This window comes from Anser brachyrhynchus, assembly GCF_964034855.1.
Source record: "Anser brachyrhynchus genome assembly, chromosome: 1".
Lineage (NCBI taxonomy): Eukaryota > Metazoa > Chordata > Aves > Anseriformes > Anatidae > Anser > Anser brachyrhynchus.
The window spans coordinates 211,956,250-211,976,696 of record NC_137694.1 but is presented as its reverse complement, the minus strand read 5'-3'; the positions used below and the strand labels follow the sequence as shown (position 1 = coordinate 211,976,696).

Genomic DNA, 20,447 nt, shown 5'->3' with positions numbered 1-20,447 from the left:
TGTGCACGGCAGTGTGTGCATGCACACCTCTCCCTGTGTGCACAGCAGTGTGCATACACACTCCTCCCTGTATGTGTGTGCACAGCAATGTGTACACGCAACTCCCTGTACGTGTGTGTGCACAGTGGTGTGCACATGCATGCAGCTCCCTGTGTGTGTGCACGGCAGTGTATGCATGCACGCAGCTCCCTGTACGTGTGTGCACAGCAGTGTGTGCATGCATGCTCTGTGTGTGCACGGCAGTGTGTGCGTGCACGCCCCTCCCTGTACGTGTGCGCACAGCAGTGTGTGCGTGCACGCAGCTCCCTGTACGTGTGTGCACAGCAATAGGTGTGTGCACGCAGCTCCCTGTACGTGTGTGCACAGCAGTGTGTGCGTGCATGCTGTGTGTGTGCACGGCAGTGCGTGTGTGCACGCCCCTCCCTGTACGTGTGCGCACAGCAGTGTGTGCGTGCATGCTGTGTGTGTGCACGGCAGTGCGTGTGTGCACGCCCCTCCCTGTACGTGTGCGCACAGCAGTGTGTGCGTGCACGCAGCTCCCTGTACGTGTGTGCACAGCAATAGGTGTGTGCACGCAGCTCCCTGTACGTGTGTGCACAGCAGTGTGTGCGTGCATGCTGTGTGTGTGCACGGCAGTGCGTGTGTGCACGCCCCTCCCTGTACGTGTGCGCACAGCAGTGTGTGCGTGCACGCAGCTCCCTGTACGTGTGTGCACAGCAATAGGTGTGTGCACGCAGCTCCCTGTACGTGTGCGCACAGCAGTGTGTGCATGCACGCCCCTCCCTGTACGTGTGTGCACAGCAGTGTGTGCGTGCATGCTCTGTGTGTGCAGAGCAGTGTGTGCATGCACGCCCCTCCCTGTACGTGTGTGCACAGCAGTGTGTGCGTGCATGCTCTGTGTGTGCACGGCAGTGCGTGTGAGCACGCCCCTCCCTGTACGTGTGCGCACAGCAGCGTGCCCGTGCCCGCAGCTCCCTCTACGTGTGTGTGCGCGCGCGTGTGTGCACGCACTCCGCGGTGCTCGTGCGCGCGTGTGTGCGTGTGCACGCCCCTCCCCGTCCCTGTGCGCGCGCACAGCACCGTGCCCACGCCCTCCCCTCCCCGCGCACGCCCCTCCCCGCGCGTGTGCGCGCCCGGCGCGCTCTGCACGCCCCTCCCCGTGCACGCCCCTCCCCGTGCACACCCACGCGTGCCCGCGCGGGGGCGCCCCCCCCCCCTCCCCGTGCACCCCCCCCTCCTCCCGTTTCCCCCCCCCGCCCCCCCCGCCCCAGCTCCGGGCCGGGCCGCTCGGCGGGGCCGCGGCGGTGCAGCGGGCGCAGCGCTCGGGGCCGTGCCGGGCCGGGCCGTGCCGTGCTCAGCGCCCCCCCCCCTTGCCCCCCCCCCCCCAACTCCCGGTCCCGTCCCCCCCCCCCCCCTTCCCCCCCACCGGGAATTTTCCGAGCTCCGCCGGCGCTGCCCGGCCGCGGCATCCGCGGGGCCATGGGAGACAAAGGCACCCGGTGAGTGCGGCTGGGGGGGGCACGGGGGGGGGGGCACACGCGTGCACACGCATGCATGCACACGCACGCGTGCAAACACGCGTGCACGCAGCGCGGTGACAGCCGGGGGGGGGGCCGCGCCGGCGCCGTTCCCACGCCCCCCCCCCCCCCGCAGTGCACCCTTGGGGGGGGGGCTTTGACCCCCTTGGGGACCCACCCCCGCGGGTGTTTGGGGTTCCCCGGGGGGGGGGGGGGCAGGCTCTGTGCGCCCCCCCCGTGCTCCCAGACCCGCGGTGCATTGGGGCGGGGGGGGGGGGGCGCGGACACGCGTGGGTGCTCGCCCCCGGGACTGCCCACGGTGGGGGGGGGGGGGGGGGGCTCAGCATCGCCTCCTGCGTGCCCCCAACCCTGCCCCTGGTGGGGGGGGGCGGCCGGGTTTGACCGCTGCCCCCCCCCCCCCCGCCACCCCGCTGCGGCTGCCCCCATTTCCCTGGCTGTCCTTAATTATTTAGGGCCAGGTGCTGGGGGGCCGGGGGGGGGGAGAGGGGCTCGGTGCTGCCGCTCGCCCCCCGGGGACGGCCTCATCCTGCCCCCGGCCCCCCAGCACCCGCCTCGGGGCTCGGGGGTCCCCCGCAGGCGATGGCACCGCCGTGCCCCCCGGCAGCAGGGGAGGCTGGGGGCGAGGGGGTGGTGGTTGGGGGGAGGTGGGGGGGGGCTCGGCCCTGCTCTGGCAGAACCTTCCAGAAACGCTGCAGCCCGTTCGGGGTGGCACGAGGGGCTTTGGGGACCCCCCCCAAGCGCTGGGGGGGAGGAGGCGCTGCGGGGACCCCTGCTTCGGCTGCGGACAGCAGCCCCCGTGCCCCCCTCACCCCCCACCCGGGGAACGCGGCCGTGCCCCCGGGAGCGCAGTGATTTTATCCCCGAACCCCCCGTTTCCAGCTTGGGGGGGGGTTGGGGGGAAGCCCCCCCCCTCCTTTCCCATGCAATGGGGACGGGAGCACCCATGGGACCCCAGGGCGAGCTCGGCTTCCCCGGGGAGATTTTGGGCACGGGGTGGGCGATGCTCTGGTGGCCTGGTGTGGGGGGGCCTTCTGCATCCCGCCGACCCCCGCACCGCTGTTTGGGGCCCTCGCATGCCCGGGAGCCGGGGGTTTGGGATGACAAATCCCAAATTGGCCCCCCCCCCCCCCCCAAGCCCTAAACCCCATGGTGCGCCGCCGCGGCTGCGCTCGGGTTTCCCGGTGCGATCCGGTGGTGGCCCCATTGTTATTTTCGAAGCTCTGCGGGTTATTAAAAGGGCCGGGATGAAATTAGGGGCAGCCGGAGGCTGCGGGGAGCAGCCCCGAGGGCCGCGCTCCCCCTGATTCATTCAGCGGGGTTTGGTGTCCCCCGGGGACCGGGGGGGTGCGGGGGGGGGCACGGCCGGGACCCCTTTGGTGCCAGGCTCCAGGGATGCCCCGAAGCACCGTTTCCACCCATCCCAATGTCTGCGTCGTGGGGCTGGGGGGGGACACCCCGCTTTTGGGGGCTGCAGCACGGCTCCCGCTGACCCCACGTTGGGGCCACCAGGTTTGGGGTGCGCCAAGGGGGGGGTCCCTGGGACGAGCCCCCGGTGCAGGAGCTGGCCCCGCACCCGTGGGTGCTCCCCGGCCGGTGCGGCCCCGTGCGTCAGCAGCCGCCTCCTGCCCCCCCAAAGCCCCGAGGTGCAAGGAGCCGGGGAAGGAGCTGGGGAAGGTCCCTGTGGGGTCAGCAGCGGAGCCCCACAGCCGCTGGCACCGCCGGCGCTGCCCTGACCCCGTAAGCACCCGAGCGTCGCCTGCTTCTTCGCAGCGTCTCCAAAAACGCGCGCGTCCCCCAGCGCCGGTGCTGCGGTGGCTCGGAGGGGGCAAAGGTGGAGCTGGGAGGGGGGGGAGATGTGGGATGGGGGGGTCCCCAAAATTGCACCCTGCACCCGTTCCTACGGAGGCGCCATCCTGGGACCCCGCGGTAATGCCCAGCGTGGGGGCTTTCGGGGTGCTGGTGCCAGGGGATGGCCCCTGCCCGCTCACTTTGGGGACATCCCCTCGCGGCCTCCCGCCCGCCCCGTGCCCCCAAAACGCGGCCCTAAACCCCAGAGAGCCCCTCGGGGTGCCCTGGGCTCAGCAGCCACGGTGCCCCCCAGAGCCGGGTATGGGGTCGGGAGCCGGGCCGGGGACCTCGGCCCTGCGAAGGGTGCGGGAGCGAGCCCTGGCCGCCGGCCCGGGAGGGGAGACTTTGGCTTCCTGGACTTTGTTTGGAGAACAAACTCTCCTAAATAACAGCAGGATCCAGACATCCCGGATCCCAGCGCCAGCGCGCTTCCGTGCCAAGGCACCCGAGCGAGGCGCGGGGGGAGATTTCGGGGCCGAAGCCCCCTTGTGGGGCCGTGGAGGGGTCAGAGAGCCACGGAGCCAGGCGGGTGGCAGCACCCTGGCCCCGCTCCCGGGGTGGTGGTGGTGGTTGGGGGGGGGGGGGGATCGCTGGCACTGCTCGTAAATCCGGCGGAGCGGAGAGCAGAGGGGACCCCGCTCAATTAGCAGCCACCAAACGAAGCGGTCGTTAGCGCCGAGCGGCCGCCCGGGTGCCTGAGGAGCGCGTTGAGGAACCCGATCGATGCGGAGGCGAGAGCAGGATCCGGCCGGCGGCCGGGCCCAGCCCGCAGCCCCTCGGCAGGGTGCCGGGGGGGGGGTGGGTGGGTGGGGGGCACGGGGCCGCCAGCCCCGCAGCGGGGGTCCCTCGGCCCTGGCGGGGGGGGAAATAGGGGATCTGTAGGGCCCGTGGCAGCTTCCTGCTGCACGTCCCTGGCTCTCAGCACCAGGAAGGGCCGGGGGGGGGAGGGAAGGCCCAGCGCTTCCTCTTCCCTCCCTCCCCAGCTTCGGGGGGGGGGGGGTGGCAGCAGGCAAAAGGGGGGGGGCAAAATCCCACTGTGGGTTCTGGGGGAGCCCCCCCGTCCAGGGCATCCCACAGGGACGGGTCCAGGCACCCCATCCCCGGCATTATTTCCTAAACGATGGTGGTTGGGGTCAGTGAGTCCCCCCCCCCCTCAGCTTGGGGAGTGGGGGGGCCAGGACCAGCATCAGTGGCACCCCCAAATCCTGGCCCCTTCAGGGCTTTGGGGGTGCTCGGGTTTGGGGGCGCACGCGGTGCCACCGTGTGCCCCGTGGGGACCGGGGCTGGGGGTGCCGGGAGGGAAGGGGGGGGGCTGCTGGGGCTGGGGGCGTCCCTGCTGGCCCCCTCCCTGCTCCTGCCTCTGCTTTGGGGCTTGGAGGGGCCTGGCTGTAGGGGTGTGTGGGGTGCTGCACCGTAGTATGGGGCTTTGGGGTCCCTGCACCCACGGTGTGGGGTCCCTGCACCCACAGCGTGGGGTCCCTGCACCCACAGCGTGGGGCTTTGGGGTCCCTGCACCCACGGTGTGGGGTCCCTGCACCCACAGCGTGGGGCTTTGGGGTCCCTGCACCCACAGGGTGGGGCTTTAAGGTCCCTGTACCCCCTACATGGGGTTATGGGGTGCTGCACCCACTGCATGGTGCTTTAGGGTTCTTGCACCCACACCATGAGGCTATGGGGTCCCTGCACCCACTGCGTGGGGTTATGGGGTGCTGTACCCACAGAGTAGGGCTTTGGGGTCTCTGCACCCACTGCGTGGTGCTTTAGGGTCCCTGCACCCACAGCACGGGGCTGTGGGGTCCCTGCACCCAGAGCGTGGTGCTTTAGGGTCCCCGCACCCAGAGCACTGGGCTGTGGGCTGCCGCACCCATACCATAGGGCTTCGGGGTCCCTGCACCCACACCACGGTGCTTTGGGGTCCCCGCACCGCCAGGGTGGGGCCACCCCGTGTCCCACACCCCCGGTGCAGGGTGGCCCCGCGGCGGGCGGGCGGGCGCCGTGAGTAATTGTTTCCTGCTCGGCCCCGCTGCAGCAGCGCCGCCGCTCTCGCGTGCGCCCGGCTTCGTTAGCGTTAGCGGGCGCCTTTGTGGAACCAGGGCCTCGAGGAGGCCGCGGGGACTTCCCGGCAGCGGGGCCGGCCCAGCCCGGCGGGGAGGGCGCCCGGCGGGCCCCCGCTGCGTGGCGGGGACCCCGGCGACTCCGTGGGGTCACCCTCGGGTGCCCGGAGAAGGGCGGCTCCGGCCCTACGGCGGCTCCGTTTGCACCCGGAAGATGCCTCGCCTGGGTGGCACCGCACCCTCCCACCCCCCCCCCCGCCCCGTGTTTGCACGCCGGTAGCACACCCGTTAACGCCAGCTTCGCTCGCTCTGCGGGGCCGTGCCGCTGCGCTCGCTCCCCCCGTGTCCCCTTGTGGCCGTGGTCCCACGTCCACCCCGGTCCCACTGGAGGCTTTGCCCCCGGAGGGCACCCCGGAGGTCCCCGAGGAGCCCCAGGGTGTCGGTGGCCCTGGCAAAGGGTTTCTCCATGCCCCCGTCTCCCTGCCGCTAACGCGGGGTCAAGGAAATGCCCCCGGCCCCCGCACCCCCCCTGCTTGCCGTGGGATGTCCTTGGCCGTCGCCCTGGTGGCCCCGAGCCCAGTGTCCCTTTGCCTGTTGGGGGTGGCTCCTGGGCCGTGACACGGGGACGTGGGGCCACAGAGGTGCAGGGACATTGGGGCGGGGACGCAGCGACCCAGAGACCCTGGGGCACGGCTGCAGGGGACGTGGGGACACTGGGACAGAGCCACCAGGGGACAGGTACGGGGACCCTGGGGCGCATGCGGGGGCACGGAGACCTTGGGAACCAGACGAGGACGCCAGGACACGCGTGGTTCCCTGTGCCCCCACCCAGAGCCGTGGCCGCCCCCAGCACCGCAGCATCCTCCCTCCTGCGGGGCACCCCGGCACCCCAAAAAGTCCCCGGAGGCGCAGGGGGGGCTGTGCTGCGTCCCCCCCGACCTCCAGCAGGGGCTGGGGGGTCCCCGTGGAGCCCGGTGCTGTGCCGCGGGAAGGGCCGGGGGCCGCAGCGGGGCGGTTTTGGGGGCGGAAAGCACGCCCAGGGCAGTTTTGGTGGCCCCGCTCTGCCTTCTGGAACCGAATGAATGAACGTCGCTTCCTGGCAAAACCGCACGTTTTCGCCTGCCCCAAAAGCGCGGGGTTTCAGCAGCTTTCTCCTGGCTCCCCCACCCCCCCCACCCGCCCCAGGTTTTCCAGCCGGGGAAATCTGCTGCGCCCCCAGACCCACCCCCCCCTTTGGTTTGGGGTTGTTCCCCCAAATCCCCCCCCCAAAACCCTCCTGCGTTTTGGGGACCCTTTTCCACAACGCGCCCCCCCCGGGGCTGTCCCCGTCCCCAGGCTGGGCAGGACGCCGACGTCCCCCCCGGCCCTCGTGTGCCGCCGGGAGCCTCCTCCTGCCTTTTTGGCCGAGCCGTGCCGAGCGCCCGGCGTTTGTCTTTAATTGTTTTCCCGGCCTGAAACGCCGCTGATAATCTTCCAGGGCAGCTTTAATAGAATTTCACGGCGAGCGCAGATTATCCGGGGAGAGCCCATTACGGGTGGCTGCGCGCCAGGGGAGGCGGGGAGGGGCGCCCCGCTGGCACCCACCCGCCTGCAAAGCTTGGTTTTTTTTTTGGGTTCCCTTCGGATATTTGGGAACCAGCAAAAGCTGGGAAGGGCAAGGAAGCCTCTGGGAGGCTTCGTGCTGCCTCCCCGGCGCCCGGGGAGCGTGCGGCCACCCATCACCGTGGCGTCTGGGCGCCTGCCCCCTGCGCTCTGCTGCACGAGGGTTGGCTGGGGACTCCCCCCCCCCCCCGGACCCTGCCCCTCTGTGCCCCGCTGCTCGGAGCTTGCAGGGAGCCTGGCCGTGCGTGGCGTGGCGCCTTGCACAACTCCTTGCACAACTCCTCGGGCTGCACCTTGCACAATGCATCGCGCTGCAGGGCCTCTGCGTGGCACTTCGCATTGCAGCGGCGCTTTGCAGAGCGCCTTGCACAGCACCTTGCACGGCAGGGCCTTTGCACGGAGCCTTGCATGGCACCTTGCACAGCACCGGCGTCTTGCACAGCACCTTGCGCAGCAGGGCCTTTGCACGGCACCTTGCATGGCACCTTGCACGGCACCTTGCTCAGCGCTGGCATCTTGCACAGCACCTTGCACAGCACTGGCATCTTGCACAGCACCTTTAGTAGCAGGGCCTTTGCATGGCACCTTGCACGGCACCTTGCACAGCACCTTGCTCAGCGCTGGCATCTTGCACAGCACCTTGCACAGCACCGGCATCTTGCAGGCATCTTGCACAGCAGGGCCTTTGCACAATGCCTTGCACAACACCTTGAACAGGGCCCTTGCACAGTGCCTTTTACTGCAGAGCACTCCACAGAGCACCTTGCACAGCAGAGCCTTTGCACAGTGCCTTGCACGGCACCTTGAACAGGGCCTTTGCACGGTGCCTTGCACGGCACCTTGCTCAGCACTGGCACCTTGCACAGCACCGGCATCTTGCAGACACCTTGCACAGCAGGGCCTTTGCACAACACCTCGCACAACGCCTTGAACGGGGCCTTTGCACAGTGCCTCGTACTGCAGAGCACTTCACAGAGCACCTTGCAGAGCACCTTGCACAGCAGGGCCTTTGTGTGGCACTTGCACAACACCTTGCACGGCACTGACACCTTGCACAGCACCAGCACCTTGCACAGCGTTTTGCACAGCGGGGCCTTTGCACAGCGCCTCGCACAACTCCCTGAACAACGGGGCCGTTGCGTGGCACCTGCCGTAGCAGGGTGTTTGCACAACCCCTTGCACAACACCTTGCACAGCACCGGCACTTGGCAGAGCACCTTGCACAGTGGCAGCACCTTGCATGACACGGCCTTTGCACAGCACCTTGCACCGACACCTTGCACAGCGGCAGCACCTCGCACAGCACCTTGCACAGCAGCTTACCTGGCACAGGGCCTTTGCACGGCACCTTGCGCCAACACCTTGCACAGCTCCTTGCACAGCACCAGCACCTTGCACTGCACCTTGCGCAGCTGGATGGGGATGGGGGGGGCCTGTTGGAGCCCCCCGATCCCCCACCCGAGGCTCGGCGAGCAGCCTGGGGCTGCGGTGCAGCACCAGGACCAGCGCCTTGCCCAGCCCCGAGCGCTCGCTGCGGGCCAGCAGCTGTAAGGCGACACCGCCGGCGCGGCCGGATTTATAGGAAAAGCTTCCCTGGGGGGGAATTAAGTGGGAAAAACCTCGGGCTGCCAGCCGCGGCGAGGCTGCCAGGAGCCGGGAGCGAGGGCCCTGCGGTGGGACCCGGCTGCGTCCGGCCCCCTTCCAGCCCCAATGGGAAACTGAGGCAGGGGGCTGGGAGCTCAGCCCGCGGCCCCCGTCCCATCCCGGTGCCCCCTAACGCGCCTTCCCCTCGGCTTTTTTGCAGGGTGTTCAAGAAGGCGAGTCCCAACGGGAAGGTAAGCGCCGCCACGGGGGGGGGGGGGTCCCCCTTCCCCCAGCGGGGAAACTGAGGCACGGCAGGGCCGGGGGACGTGCCCGTGGTCAGGGGTTTAATCGGGGGGGCTGCGACCCCCGGGGCTTTCCCCACGGGGATGCTTTTGGCCGGTGGTGCTGGTGGGGGCTGAGCCCGGCTGCGGGGCCGGGGGGGTGGGGGGGGGCTCCCCCGGGAGCCTAATCGGATGAGGCTGGGGTCTAACGAGCTCCAGCTGGGGCGGCGCAAATCGGCTTTGTGGCGAGGGCCGCGGGGACGGATCCAGGCGGCGGCTGCCGGGAGCTCGCAGCCGCCGCTCTGCAGCCCCTGGCGTTGCTGCTCCCTCAGCACCGTGCCCAGCGTCCCCTCCGGGGTCTGGGGGGGTGGCCCCGCTGTGACTGTCCCACCCCAGTCCCCAGTGTGGGGTCAGTAATGATGTGTGCGCTCGGGGACCTCCCCAGCGTGCCCCCCATTTCCTCCTCCAGCCCAGCTCCGGGTGATGCCCCGTGCGCCCCGTGCCTCAGTTTCCCCACCGGGAGAAGCCCCCCCCAAAGCCCTGGGGAGGCAGGGGGGGTGCCGGCCCCGAGAGGGGCGATGGGTGGCGAGGTGGGGACCGGGATCGAGCCCTCACCCCGGTGTCCCTCTCGCGTCCCCGCAGCTCACCGTCTACCTGGGGAAGCGGGACTTCGTGGACCACATCGACGTGGTGGACCCCGTGGGTGAGTGGGGCCGGGTGTCCCCGTGCTGGTGGCCCCAGGGTGGTGGCAGGGGCGTTCCAGGGGTCCCTGCGTGTCCCCCCCACCCTGCCTTGCTGGCACGTCCCCCCCACCCTGCTGCTCTTCCCTTGCAGACGGAGTGGTGCTGGTGGATCCCGAGTACCTGAAGGAGAGAAAAGGTAAGGCCGGGGGGGCCCTGACGCCTGGGGACAGGGGGGTGGCACCCACGGGGGACGATGGTCCCCCCCCCTTGCACGGTCCCACCTGGTGCTGGCGTTTGCTGGGCCCTTGGGTGAGGTTTTCCAGCCCCCCCTGCTCTGTGGTGGCTGCCCTGAGGTCACATCCCCATCCCTGCCCCTGTCCCACGGGGACCCAACCAGTGCCACTTGTCCCCAGCTCCCCGTCACGGCACCATCCCGGGTGCCACCACTGCGTCCCGGTGCCACCTGGGTTGAAACTGGTGGGGCTGGGATGAGCTGGGGTGCCACCGTGCTGCAGAGCCATTGTGCCGTGGTGTCACCGTGCCGTGGTGCCACCGTGCCGTGGTGCCACCATGCTGTGGTGTCACCGTGCCTTGATGCCACTGTGCCATGGTGTCACCGTGCCTTGATGCTACTGTGCCATGGTGCGGCTGTGCCATGATGCCACCGTGCCATGATGCCACCGTGCCGTGGTGCCACCGTGCCGTGGTGCCACCATGTCATGGTGTCACCATGCTGGGGTGCCACTGTGCCATGGTGCCACCGTGCCATGGTGTCACCGTGCCTTGATGCCACCGTGCCATGGTGCCACCATGCTGGGGTTCCACTGTGCCATGATGCCACTGTGCCTTGGCCACCATGCCGTGATGCCGCCATGCCATGGTGCCACCATGTCGTGATGTCGCTGTGCCATGGTGCCTCTGTGCCATGGTGCCTCTGTGCCATGGTGCCTCTGTGCCATGGTGCCACCATGCCGTGATGCCACCATGCCGTGATGCCACCATGCCATGGTGCTAACGTGCCATGGTGCCACCGTGCTGCAGTGCCATGCCACTGTGCCATAATGACACCATGCAGCGGTGCCACCGTGCCATGGTGCCACTGTGCCTTGGTGCCACCGTGCCATGATGTCACCGTGCCGTGGTGCCACCGTGCCGTGGTGCCACCGTGCCCACCTTTGCCACCCTCCAGTCTTCGTGACGCTGACCTGCGCCTTCCGCTACGGCCGCGAGGACCTGGACGTGCTGGGGCTGACGTTCCGCAAGGACCTGTTCGTGGCCAACGTGCAGGCCTTCCCCCCGGTCCCCGAGGAGAAGAAGCCCCTGACGCGGCTGCAGGAGCGGCTGATCAAGAAGCTGGGCGAGCACGCCTACCCCTTCACCTTCGAGGTAGGGCCCCCTCCTCTTCCTCTCGCCCCCCCGCGGGGGGGAGAAATCGGGGTGCTGCAGCTCCCGAGCCCAGCCCTGGGGCGCGGCATCACCCGTGCGGGTGCTGGGTGCTGGGGCGTGGGGCTTTTTGGGGTCCTGCACGCGGGCACAGCATCCCCAGGGGGATCTGGGGGTGGCCAAATGGGTGCTGGGCGAAGACGCGGTGGCTTCTGGATGCTCTTGCCCTGGAGGAAAGCAGCCTCTGTGCAATGCAGCCAGTGGGGAAACTGAGGCAGGGGCGGCCCCGCTGCCTGGTGGCACAGGGGGTCCGTGGCCAGGCGGTGACACGGCCCCGGGAGGCTCCCCCCGAGCGAAGCAGAGCCCCGGGGAGCCCCCGAGCCCCGGGGAGCCCCCCTGCCGCGTCCGTGCCATTAGCGTCAGCGCAGGGGATCGAAGCTGTTCCTCCCCGCCACGCTTTAATTGCGGCGGTAATTAGCTGCGTTAATTCCAGCCTTGTCTGGGAGCCGGGGAGGAGCGGGAGGAAATTTCCATCGCAGCCCTCCCGAGCTGGTGGTGGGCAGCAAAATAAGGAGCTTCGGCAGATAATGGGGGGCAACCCCCCCCTTAGCCAGGGGCATGGGCACCCTGAGCGCCCCCGGCCCCGGCACGGCTTCTGGCGGAGCCCCCCGGGGGACCCGGTGCCGTTTTCCAGGCGTGAGCTCTCAGCTAAACCCCCCGGGATCAGCGGGATCACAACCAGGCGCGAGCCCTTGCAAAACAACCTTAATTCCTCCAAATCCCCCGGATTAAACTGAAAAAAAAATAATAATAATAAAAAAAAAATGCGCATTAGCACGGCTCGTAACTCCTCGGGGCTTGGGTCTCTTGGGTCTCTTCGGATTAACCCTGGCCAAAAGGGGAAGGGCAGCGCGACGTCCCCCTGCCCGTCCCCTCCCCGATGCCCGGGATGCCGCAGCCCCCTGGGGAGGGGGATTTGGGGCAGGGGTCCCAGACCCGCTCCTAACCCTATTTTCTGCTTCAGATTCCCCCCAACCTGCCTTGCTCCGTCACGCTGCAGCCGGGCCCCGAGGACACGGGGAAGGTAAGGAGCACCTCTGCGTCCTGGTGTCACCCTGCCGTGTCCCACGGGCCCATGGCACCCTCCTGGGCATCCCCCCCAGCCCTTCCCAGCAAAGCCCGGCTCTTGAACCAGGGTGAAATCGCCCCAGGGAGCCCAAAAGATGATGTCCCCGGACAGGGGACACGTCTGGGGATGGGGATTGTCCCCCAGGGGCACACGCTGGGACGTCGGCCTCGGGCTGTGCCAGGGTGTCATGCACGGGTTTTGGGGCGCAGAGGGGTTTATCGGCCTCCTCCTCTGCCCCCTCCCGCTTTCCAGGCCTGCGGTGTGGACTATGAGGTCAAAGCTTTCTGTGCGGAGAACCTGGAGGAGAAAATCCACAAGAGGTGAGGGGGGAGGACGCCGGCGCGGGCTGAGGGTGCCCAGGTGGGGGGCACGGGGCTGGCAGGGCTGCGAGCGGCGGCGGGGAGGGGGCACCTGGCTTTGGTAGCCCACAGTGGGTGGGATGGGGTGGGGATGGAGACATCTTTTGGGATGGGGCAGGGATGGAGATGTCCTTTGGGATGGGGTGAGGATGGAGATGTCCTCTGGGATGGGGTTGGGATGGAGATGTCCTTTGGGATGGAGCAGGGATGGAGATGTCCTTTGGGATGGGGCAGGGATGGAGACGTCCTCTGGGATGGGGTGAGGATGGAGATGTCCTTTGGGATGGGGCTGGGATGGAGATGTCCTTTGGGATGTGGCAGGGATGCAGATGTCCTTTGGGATGGGGTGAGGATGGAGATGTCCTTTGGGATGGGAGAGGGATGGAGACGTCCTCTGGGATGTGGTGGGGATGGAGAAGTCCTTTGAGATGGGGCAGGGATGGAGGCGTCCTTTGGGATGGGGTGAGGATGGCGTGGCCGTGGGGCTGCCCCCGGCGGCTGGGCGAGCCCCTTGGTGGGGCCAACCTGGGACATCAGAAAAGAGGGGTTTGACCCCAAACGGGCCCAAAACGATACGGGGAGAGCTGCCGGCAGCTGGACGCCCGTGCCCTGCCCTTGTCCCCGCAGGAACTCGGTGCGCTTGGTCATCCGCAAGGTGCAGTACGCCCCGGAGCGGCCCGGCCCCCAACCCATGGCGGAGACCACCCGGCAGTTCCTCATGTCGGACAAGCCGCTGCACCTCGAGGCGTCCCTGGACAAGGAGGTGGGGTTGGGGCTGGTGGTTGGGGGGGGGGGGGGACACACACACCGCTGGGGTGGCTCCGGGGAGGGGCAGCGGCGAGCTCACGTCCCCCTCCCCGCTCCCCGCAGATCTACTACCACGGGGAGCCCATCAGCGTCAACGTGCACGTCACCAACAACACCAACAAGACGGTGAAGAAGATCAAAATCTCAGGTGAGGGTTGGGGACCCCCCCGGGGGCTGCCAGGTGGGGTTGTGACCCCCACACACACACCGTGACCCCCCCCTCCCCACTCTCCATCGCCCCAGTGCGCCAGTACGCCGACATCTGCCTCTTCAACACCGCCCAGTACAAGTGCCCCGTGGCCGTGGAGGATGCTGAGTGAGTGACGTGGGGCTGGGGTCCTGGGGGGGAGGGGGGGGGTTCAGGGGCCTGCTAGGGGACACCGTGGGGCGCCCAGTCCCTGGGGGAGGTCTCCTGCCCGAACCCAATCATTTGGGGGCAGCACGAGGATGTATCCAGCGTGCATAGCTTGCTGGGACCAGCGGGGAGATGGAAATTTTTAACCCTAACCCAACCCTAACCCTAACCCTAACCCTAACCCTAATCCTAACCCTAACCCTAACCCTAATCCTAACCCTAATCCTAACCCTAACCCTAACCCTAACCCTAACCCTAACCCTAACCCTAACCCTAACCCTAACCCTAATCCTAATTCTAACATTAACCCTAACCCTAACCCTAACCCTAATCCTAACCCTAACCCTAACCCTAATCCTAATTCTAACATTAACCCTAACCCTAACCCTAACCCTAACCCTAAGGAAAAAAATATTATTTTTTTTGTTTTTGTGAGAAAATCTGGCCATTTTTGATGGCAAACTCCGGCCCCGCGGAGGCTGCTGGTGGGGGCTGCCAATGGCCTGGGGGCGCTGCCCGCAGGGGACGCGCTGCTGGCACACCAAACCCTCCGGCGAACGGGCGCGGAGCCAAAACTGCGGGGTTTCGCCCCGTTTTCCAACCTGCCGGCACCCTCCCCGACCCCGCCAGCCCCCAGCCCTCCCGGGGGGGCAGCACGGCGGGTCCGGGGCTGACCCCCAATCCCCCCACCCCGCTGTCACCCCCAGCGACATGGTGGCCCCGAGCTCGACCTTCTGCAAGGTGTACACCCTGACCCCCTTCCTCGCCAACAACCGGGAGAAGCGCGGGCTGGCGCTGGACGGCAAGCTGAAGCACGAGGACACCAACCTGGCCTCCAGCACGCTGTGAGCCGCCCCTGTCCCCCCCCCCCCCCAAGTCCCCCCGCCCCTCGGTGCCACCCCGACGGGACACCCCCCCCCGTGCTGATGTCTCCCTCCCCGTGCCCATCCCCTTCCCGCAGGCTGAGGGACGGAGCCAACAAGGAGATCCTGGGCATTATCGTGTCCTACAAGGTGAAGGTGAAGCTGGTGGTGTCGCGAGGAGGGTGAGTGCGGGGACCCCCCCCCCGCCCCGGGGTGCTGCGGCCCCTTTTCCCTTGCTCTCCTTCTCAGTGCATCCCCCCCCCGGGGTGGGCCAGCACTCCGCAGCTCCGGGACCGGATGGGATGGGGAAGGTCCGGGTCAGAGCCCAGCTCCCTTTGTCCCTTTTGGGGACAAGAATCCCTTTTGGGGGTTTTATTAACCCATAAAACAACCCCGCTCGCCCCCCCCCCCCCCCTTCTCTTCGCTGCAGCATCATTTGCAGGATGAGGCCCCGCTTGCAGCCCCAGCCAGGCTGCAAACGGGGCTGGTTTGCCCGTGACCCCCCCCTCCCCCCCCCAAAATACCCCTTGGGACAGAGCCAGGGGTTAGCGGGGTTGTGGCTGTCACCCCACGGGGACAGTCCCCTCGTCCCCATCTGCGTGGGGGCTGTGCGGGGGGGGGGGGTACACGTGTCGGTGGGGAGCAGACACTAATTTCTCGTCCCATTTAACCCACACCAGCCTGCTGGGAGACCTCGCCTCCAGGTAATGCCTGCGTGTGCCACCCCACTCGTCCCACCGTGTCACCCTGTCCCCTCTGTCCCCTCCGTGCCCCCCCCCCGGCCCCCCAGGGCCAGCCCCGTGCACGCAGCAGCCCCTTCCCCGGGGCACCCCGTGCCCGCGCAGCAGCCCCGATCCCCTGGGTTCGGTGCGGGTGGAAGAGGCAGAGCTTCGTCCTGCCTCATTTCTGTTGTCCCCGTGCCCCCCCGGGGAGCTCAGCACCCCGCATCCTCCCCTAAACCCACGGGATTTCAGCCCCAGACGCCGCCGAGCTGCTACAAGGCAGATTTCCTGCGCTCACCTCCTCCCTCGTGCCCCTGCACGCGTGCCCGCCCTTGGGTAGCCCGGAGAGGGGGAGCTCCTGGGGTGGGGGGGGGGGAATCCCAAACCAGAGGGATCCTAAAACCACAGCCCCCCCCGCTCTGCCCCACGCCTCACCCCGGCCTCGGTCCCCTTCTTGCAGCGACGTGGCGGTGGAGCTCCCCTTCACGCTGATGCACCCCAAGCCCAGGGAGGAGCCGGCGCACCGGGACGGTGAGTGTCCGCCCGGCCGGGACGCGCGGGGCAGATCCCCCCCAAGGGGTTGGGGGGGGGCACGGGGCTCTGCCGCAGCCCTGGATTCACACCAGCCGGGCTGTGCGGTGCCCGATGGGCATTTGGGACCCCGTGGCGCCCCGTTGGCAATCCTGGGGTGAGAACGATTTTTGGGGGGGCACGTCCCCAGGGGGTGCTGCCCATGTGGCGGCGGCGATGCGCCCCCCCCCGCCCGCGGTGATTAACCCCTGTGCCTGCGTTCAGTTCCAGAGAACGAAGCTCCCATAGACACCAACCTGATAGAGCTGGACACAAAGTAAGAGAAACGCCCCCGGGGGGGGCTGTGCGGGTACCCGCGTCGGTGCCACGCAGCTTGGCAGCGGTCGGCGCGGCTGCATGTCGGCCCCTAACCCACTAACACGTGCCGTGCCGTGCCGTGCGGGAACGGTTTCCGATGGCTAGCCCCGTGCACGTACCCCCTAACGCATGCCCTGCCTGTTTTTTGTTTTTTTCTCTCCCCCCCCCCCCCCCCCCCCCCCACCCCTTGCCACCTCCCTGCATGTCTTTCCGAGCAGGAGAATCACAGTAAGGAAGCGCCCGCCGGGACCGCGCGCCGCGGTGTGTCCCCGCCGCGTCCCCGCTGCGTCCCCTGGGGCTGGGGCTGCGCGTCCCCGGGGCTGGCGATGCCGTGGCCGCGCTGCACCCCCCCGGTTAATCCCCGGCTCTGTGCCTGCGCTGCCGTGGGCGCTTCGGGGAGGCTTCGCTCTCGGGTCTGCTGTCCCCGGGGAGTGAACCCCACGGTCCCCGTGCATGGCACGTGCGCCCCTGGGGCTGCAGCCGCCGCTCTCCGGAGCGTTTCCCACCTCATCCCCGCGCTTTTCAGCGAGCAAACACCAAGGCGCCAACTGATTTAGGGGGTGCTTGGAGAAACGAGGCTGGCTGCTGATGTTGGGGGGGGGGGGGGGGGGGTTTAAGAGCCCCCAGGCTGCTGGAAGCACCGCGGACGCTGCAGGCTGGGCGCAACCGCGGAGCCCCGCAGCGGGCGCCCAGTGCCCCGAATCCCGGTCCCCCCCGCGCCCCCCGTCCCCCCATAAAGCCCCCGTCCCTTGTGTCTCCGCCAGTGACGACGACATCGTGTTCGAAGACTTCGCCCGGCAGCGGCTCAAAGGCATGAAGGACGACAAGGAGGACGAGGAGGAGCGTACAAACTCCCCGCAGCTCAACGACAGATAAGCGGCCCCCCCCAACCCACCTCCAAGCCCACCCACCCCCCCGGCTGGGCCGGCGTGCGCCAGTACCACCCGTGCATTAGGCTTCTTCTCTTTTGTATGATTATTAATTTTGTTTTCTACCTGTACCGGGAGCCTATGGATCACCCGATCGCGACAGCAATTATAACCTTCCCGCTGTGCCGTGTTGTCACTTCATCCAGCTGCTGTGTCCCGTGCAGGTCTGTGGGCACGTCCCCAGGGGGTGCTGGGGCTGGGGGGGGGGGCTCAGCACCCCCGGCCCTCCCTCCCCGTCCAGCCCCTTCCTCGTGCACCCCGAGCCCTTTCCTATGAGCTGCCTCTTTTACGCATTTTATACCGTCCGCTCTCAACACCGGTTTGCTACGGGGAGGGTGCGGGGAGAGGGGGGGTGCAGAAGAACGGGGTGGGGGGGGCTTTTCTAGGCAGCCTGCTCATGGGAAAGGGCACCCGTGCGCCTCGTCTGTCCCCCCACGGCCTGTCCCGTGCCTGGCCCCGCTGCATGCGTTTCCCCCCCGCCCCGGGGTGCACGAGCCTGGCTCGGACCCTCGGATGCTGCCCGGGGCTGAGCCTGGCGCAGGGCTAGGAACAGTAGGAGCACCCCCCCCCGCTCCTACCCCAAATCCTCCTAAAGCATCCAGCCCCGGGGATTTGGCTCTTAACATGCTGATGGAGCCGTGCCGGGGCTGGGGAAGGGACCTGCAGCCCCCGTGGGTCGGTGCCCTCGGCTTCCCCCCTGGGCTTCCACCAGGGATGCTTTGCCCCAACCCCGTCCCCAAATCGATGCTTCTCCCCCCTCTCTGTGCCTGCATGGGCTAAAGCACCTCTTTGGGGCTGGGGGGGGGCAGAGAAGGGGAGCACAGCATTCGCTGCCCTAACCCGTGTTTCACCAGATGCTTGTGCCTCCCGGGTTGGGGGGTGCCGGTCCCGGGACCCCCCCCCCCACCCCTTACCCCCTTGCAGGACCCTGTTGGGTCCCCAGGACGGATTGTGCCATGGTCCCCCCAACCCATGCTGGGGGCTCGGGTCTCCCGCAGTGCCCGCGAGACCCTCGCCACCGTTTGTCGTGCCGTTGCGGTCGGCGTTGTCATCGGAGAGCTCCGTCCCCCTGCCCGGGGAGGGGGGAGCGGGGCGGGGGGGGGGCGCAGAGCCGAGCCCCCTTGTTTTTGGGTAGAGCTGGCGGTCAGCGTGGTACTTCTTTTTGTAAAGTGGTTTCTTTGTACTGTTCATGGATACCTGCTTCTTTGGTTTCTCCACCGTTATCTGTGATGTTTCTGTGTTCTGTCAAATAAATTATTCTAGTTTATTAAACTCAGAAAAAAAACAAAAACAAAACAAAAACAAAAACAAAAACGAAACCTGAAAAAACGCAGTCCCAGCGCCTGGACACTTCTGTTGGCTCAGGGCAGGGGACCCGGCCCAGCCCTGGGGCACCCGCTGGTGGTGCTGGGGGGGGTGGGATAGGGGGGGGCTCCCTGCGTGTGCCCTGCCCTGTCCCACCCCAGCAGTGATTCTCCGTGCATTAACGCAGACGTAAACCTCCACCCTCCCACGGTCAGCCCTGGAGTTTCCAGCTCCCTGCCTGTACGCCGGCGCTGCGACGCGCTGCCTGGCCCCCAGCACTCGGCGTCTGCCTCGGCTGCACCCCCCCCCCCAGCCCCTCATTTTTTGGCTGTGGGGCACGTTGGCCATCACCTCCCCAGCGTGCCCTGGCTTCCAAGCCCGCGCAGACGCCGCGGGTAAATACGGGCTTGGCGCCTGCCCTCGGCTTCCACCAGCTGTCCACGTGCGTGCGCCCAGCGCAGCGCTTGGGGCTGCAGCAGGAGCCGCAGATCGATGCCACCGCGCCCAAGGACGCGCGCCCGGCCGCCGCTCATGCAGGGGAGCCCTGGCACAGCTCCTGGCGGCCCCCCCCTCCCACCCCAGCAGCCTCGCCGCTCTCGGCTAACGCTGAATTTTCGGTTGCTTGGGTGAGAAACGCTGAAAAGGACGGCGGCTCGCCCTGCCCGGGCTCCCTGCCGGCGCAGACGAGGCATCAAACCCGTGTGCGTCGCCAGCAGCGGGCTGCGCCCCACTGTACGAAGGCTCGCGGCTCTCTCCAGCGGCTGGGACACGTCCAACATGACCAGCACGGAGGGACACGGCCCCCAGCCATCCCCGTGGGTGCTGCTCCAGCCCCTCGATGCCTTCACACTCCCACAGGCGTGCAAGCACGGGGATGCTTGGGCAGGGCCTGCGCCAAAGGGCCGGAGGTTTGGGAGCCAGCAGCAGGGACCAGAACGAGGTTTGGAAGCGAAGTGCGAGGCCAGGTGGTGCCTTTGGAGCGCGGTGGGCTGACGGGCTGCTGGTTAAACAAGCCGTGTCCGGCCTGCACCCTGCTGACGCTCCTCGGGGCTGCTGGTTTAAGAGGCTGCATCCTAAAGCTGGTGCCGCAGGGCTCGGAAAAGGAGCTGGTGCCCGTGGGCTTGCTCCAGAGCCGCTGCTGCTGCACGTTTGTACCCTGGGTAACACGTGAGGAGCAACGCCCAGGGATGCTGGGCACAGATCTGTGTGGCGGCGGGCTAGGAGTAGGGATCTGGATCACCTGTGGCGCAGGAGGAGCTGTCCCGGCATCTCCAGGAGCAGGAGGTGAGGAAGGAGCTGTCCCAGCATCTCCCGGAGCAGGGGACGTTTCCCAGCCACGCCACAACCTCCAGCTGCTGGGGGGAGCAGGAAAACCCAAGCCCCGGCTGTCAAACCCAGCCGAGGACAGCCCCCTGCCCGTCTTTTCCCCGCAAACACAGCCCGGCAGCGTTAGGGAGCAGCGCAGAGACCCTCAAACCGCCGAGCAAGCGCTCCCTAAAAACGCCCAGGCGCCCTCCGAAAGCACCGCCAGCAGCAGTGCTGCAAGCGTCAGCGTTTCAGCCGCGGGAACAGCCCCAGCGTTGCACAAGACCGCATCCGCACGTCCCGGCACGTGGCAAGCCCGTGCGTGGCGCTTGGCGGGCGTCCTGATGGGGGGCAGGAGGAACCAGGACGGGGGGAGAAGCCCGGTAACCCCCCCGGTTCTGGGCTTGAGCTGGGGGACAGCCCCCAGGGGAAGGGCTGGGGGTCGTCCCCTACTCACATCTGTTCCCCCAGGGTGACACCAAAGGAAGGGGCAGGGACCCCGAGCACGACTTGCTCCGGTCAGCACCCACAGCACCGTTCCGGATCCACCTCCAGCCCTGCGTGCAGGGACGGGTTGTCCAGGGAGGTGGTGGCGTCCCCGTCCCCAGGGGTGTTCAAGGCGAGGTTGGACGTGGTGCTTGGGGACAGGGTTTGGTGGGTGACAGTGGTGGTGGGACCAGCTGATCCTAGAGGCTTTTTCCAACCCTAATTATTTAATTCTATGCCAGCCGCTGACCGTCCCCAGCTGCAGTAACGCGCCTGGGGTTAGGTGCAGAGGGTCCTGGAGGACCTTCCCGTGGCCACACGTTGCA

The 20,447-nt window shown here is 67.9% G+C and overlaps 2 protein-coding genes across 6 annotated transcripts; one reads left to right on the top strand and one right to left on the bottom strand.

The window, feature by feature from the left end:
* The first annotated feature begins 1,258 nt into the window (after positions 1-1,258).
* On the top strand, positions 1,259-18,339 carry ARRB1 (arrestin beta 1). The gene is made up of 16 exons (XM_080607187.1): positions 1,259-1,499; positions 8,847-8,877; positions 9,550-9,610; positions 9,742-9,786; positions 10,780-10,976; positions 11,998-12,057; positions 12,355-12,422; positions 13,089-13,224; positions 13,332-13,416; positions 13,512-13,584; positions 14,331-14,468; positions 14,585-14,668; positions 15,167-15,190; positions 15,669-15,739; positions 16,004-16,055; positions 16,861-18,339. Exons 1-16 carry the CDS (start codon positions 1,480-1,482, stop codon positions 16,970-16,972), a joined length of 1,257 nt encoding a protein of 418 aa, XP_080463313.1. The 5' UTR covers positions 1,259-1,479; the 3' UTR covers positions 16,973-18,339.
* On the bottom strand, positions 4,915-8,839 carry LOC308200834 (uncharacterized protein). Of its 5 annotated transcripts, XM_080607228.1 has the most exons (3): positions 7,805-8,839; positions 7,570-7,710; positions 4,915-7,527 (listed from the first exon to the last, which is right to left on the bottom strand). In XM_080607228.1, exon 3 carries the CDS (start codon positions 6,198-6,200, stop codon positions 5,028-5,030), a length of 1,173 nt encoding a protein of 390 aa, XP_080463354.1. In that variant the 5' UTR covers positions 6,201-7,527; positions 7,570-7,710; positions 7,805-8,839; the 3' UTR covers positions 4,915-5,027. The 5 variants fall into 5 exon arrangements, with proteins under 5 accessions (XP_080463354.1, XP_080463352.1, XP_080463353.1 ...); XM_080607226.1 differs by having other exon boundaries at positions 4,915-7,651; positions 7,694-8,839; XM_080607227.1 differs by having other exon boundaries at positions 4,915-7,681; positions 7,912-8,839.
* Positions 18,340-20,447: the final 2,108 nt, after the last annotated feature.

Excerpts from the sequence above, each read along its gene's own strand:
- ARRB1 (XM_080607187.1), top strand. The coding sequence starts at position 1,480 with ATGGGAGACAAAGGCACCCG. Across the intron at positions 10,977-11,997 it reads CCTACCCCTTCACCTTCGAG|ATTCCCCCCAACCTGCCTTG; the intron begins GTAGGGCCCCCT and ends TTTCTGCTTCAG. Across the intron at positions 12,058-12,354 it reads GCCCCGAGGACACGGGGAAG|GCCTGCGGTGTGGACTATGA; the intron begins GTAAGGAGCACC and ends CCCGCTTTCCAG.
- LOC308200834 (XM_080607226.1), bottom strand. The coding sequence starts at position 6,200 with ATGCGCCCCAGGGTCCCCGTACCTGTCCCCTGGTGGCTCTGTCCCAGT.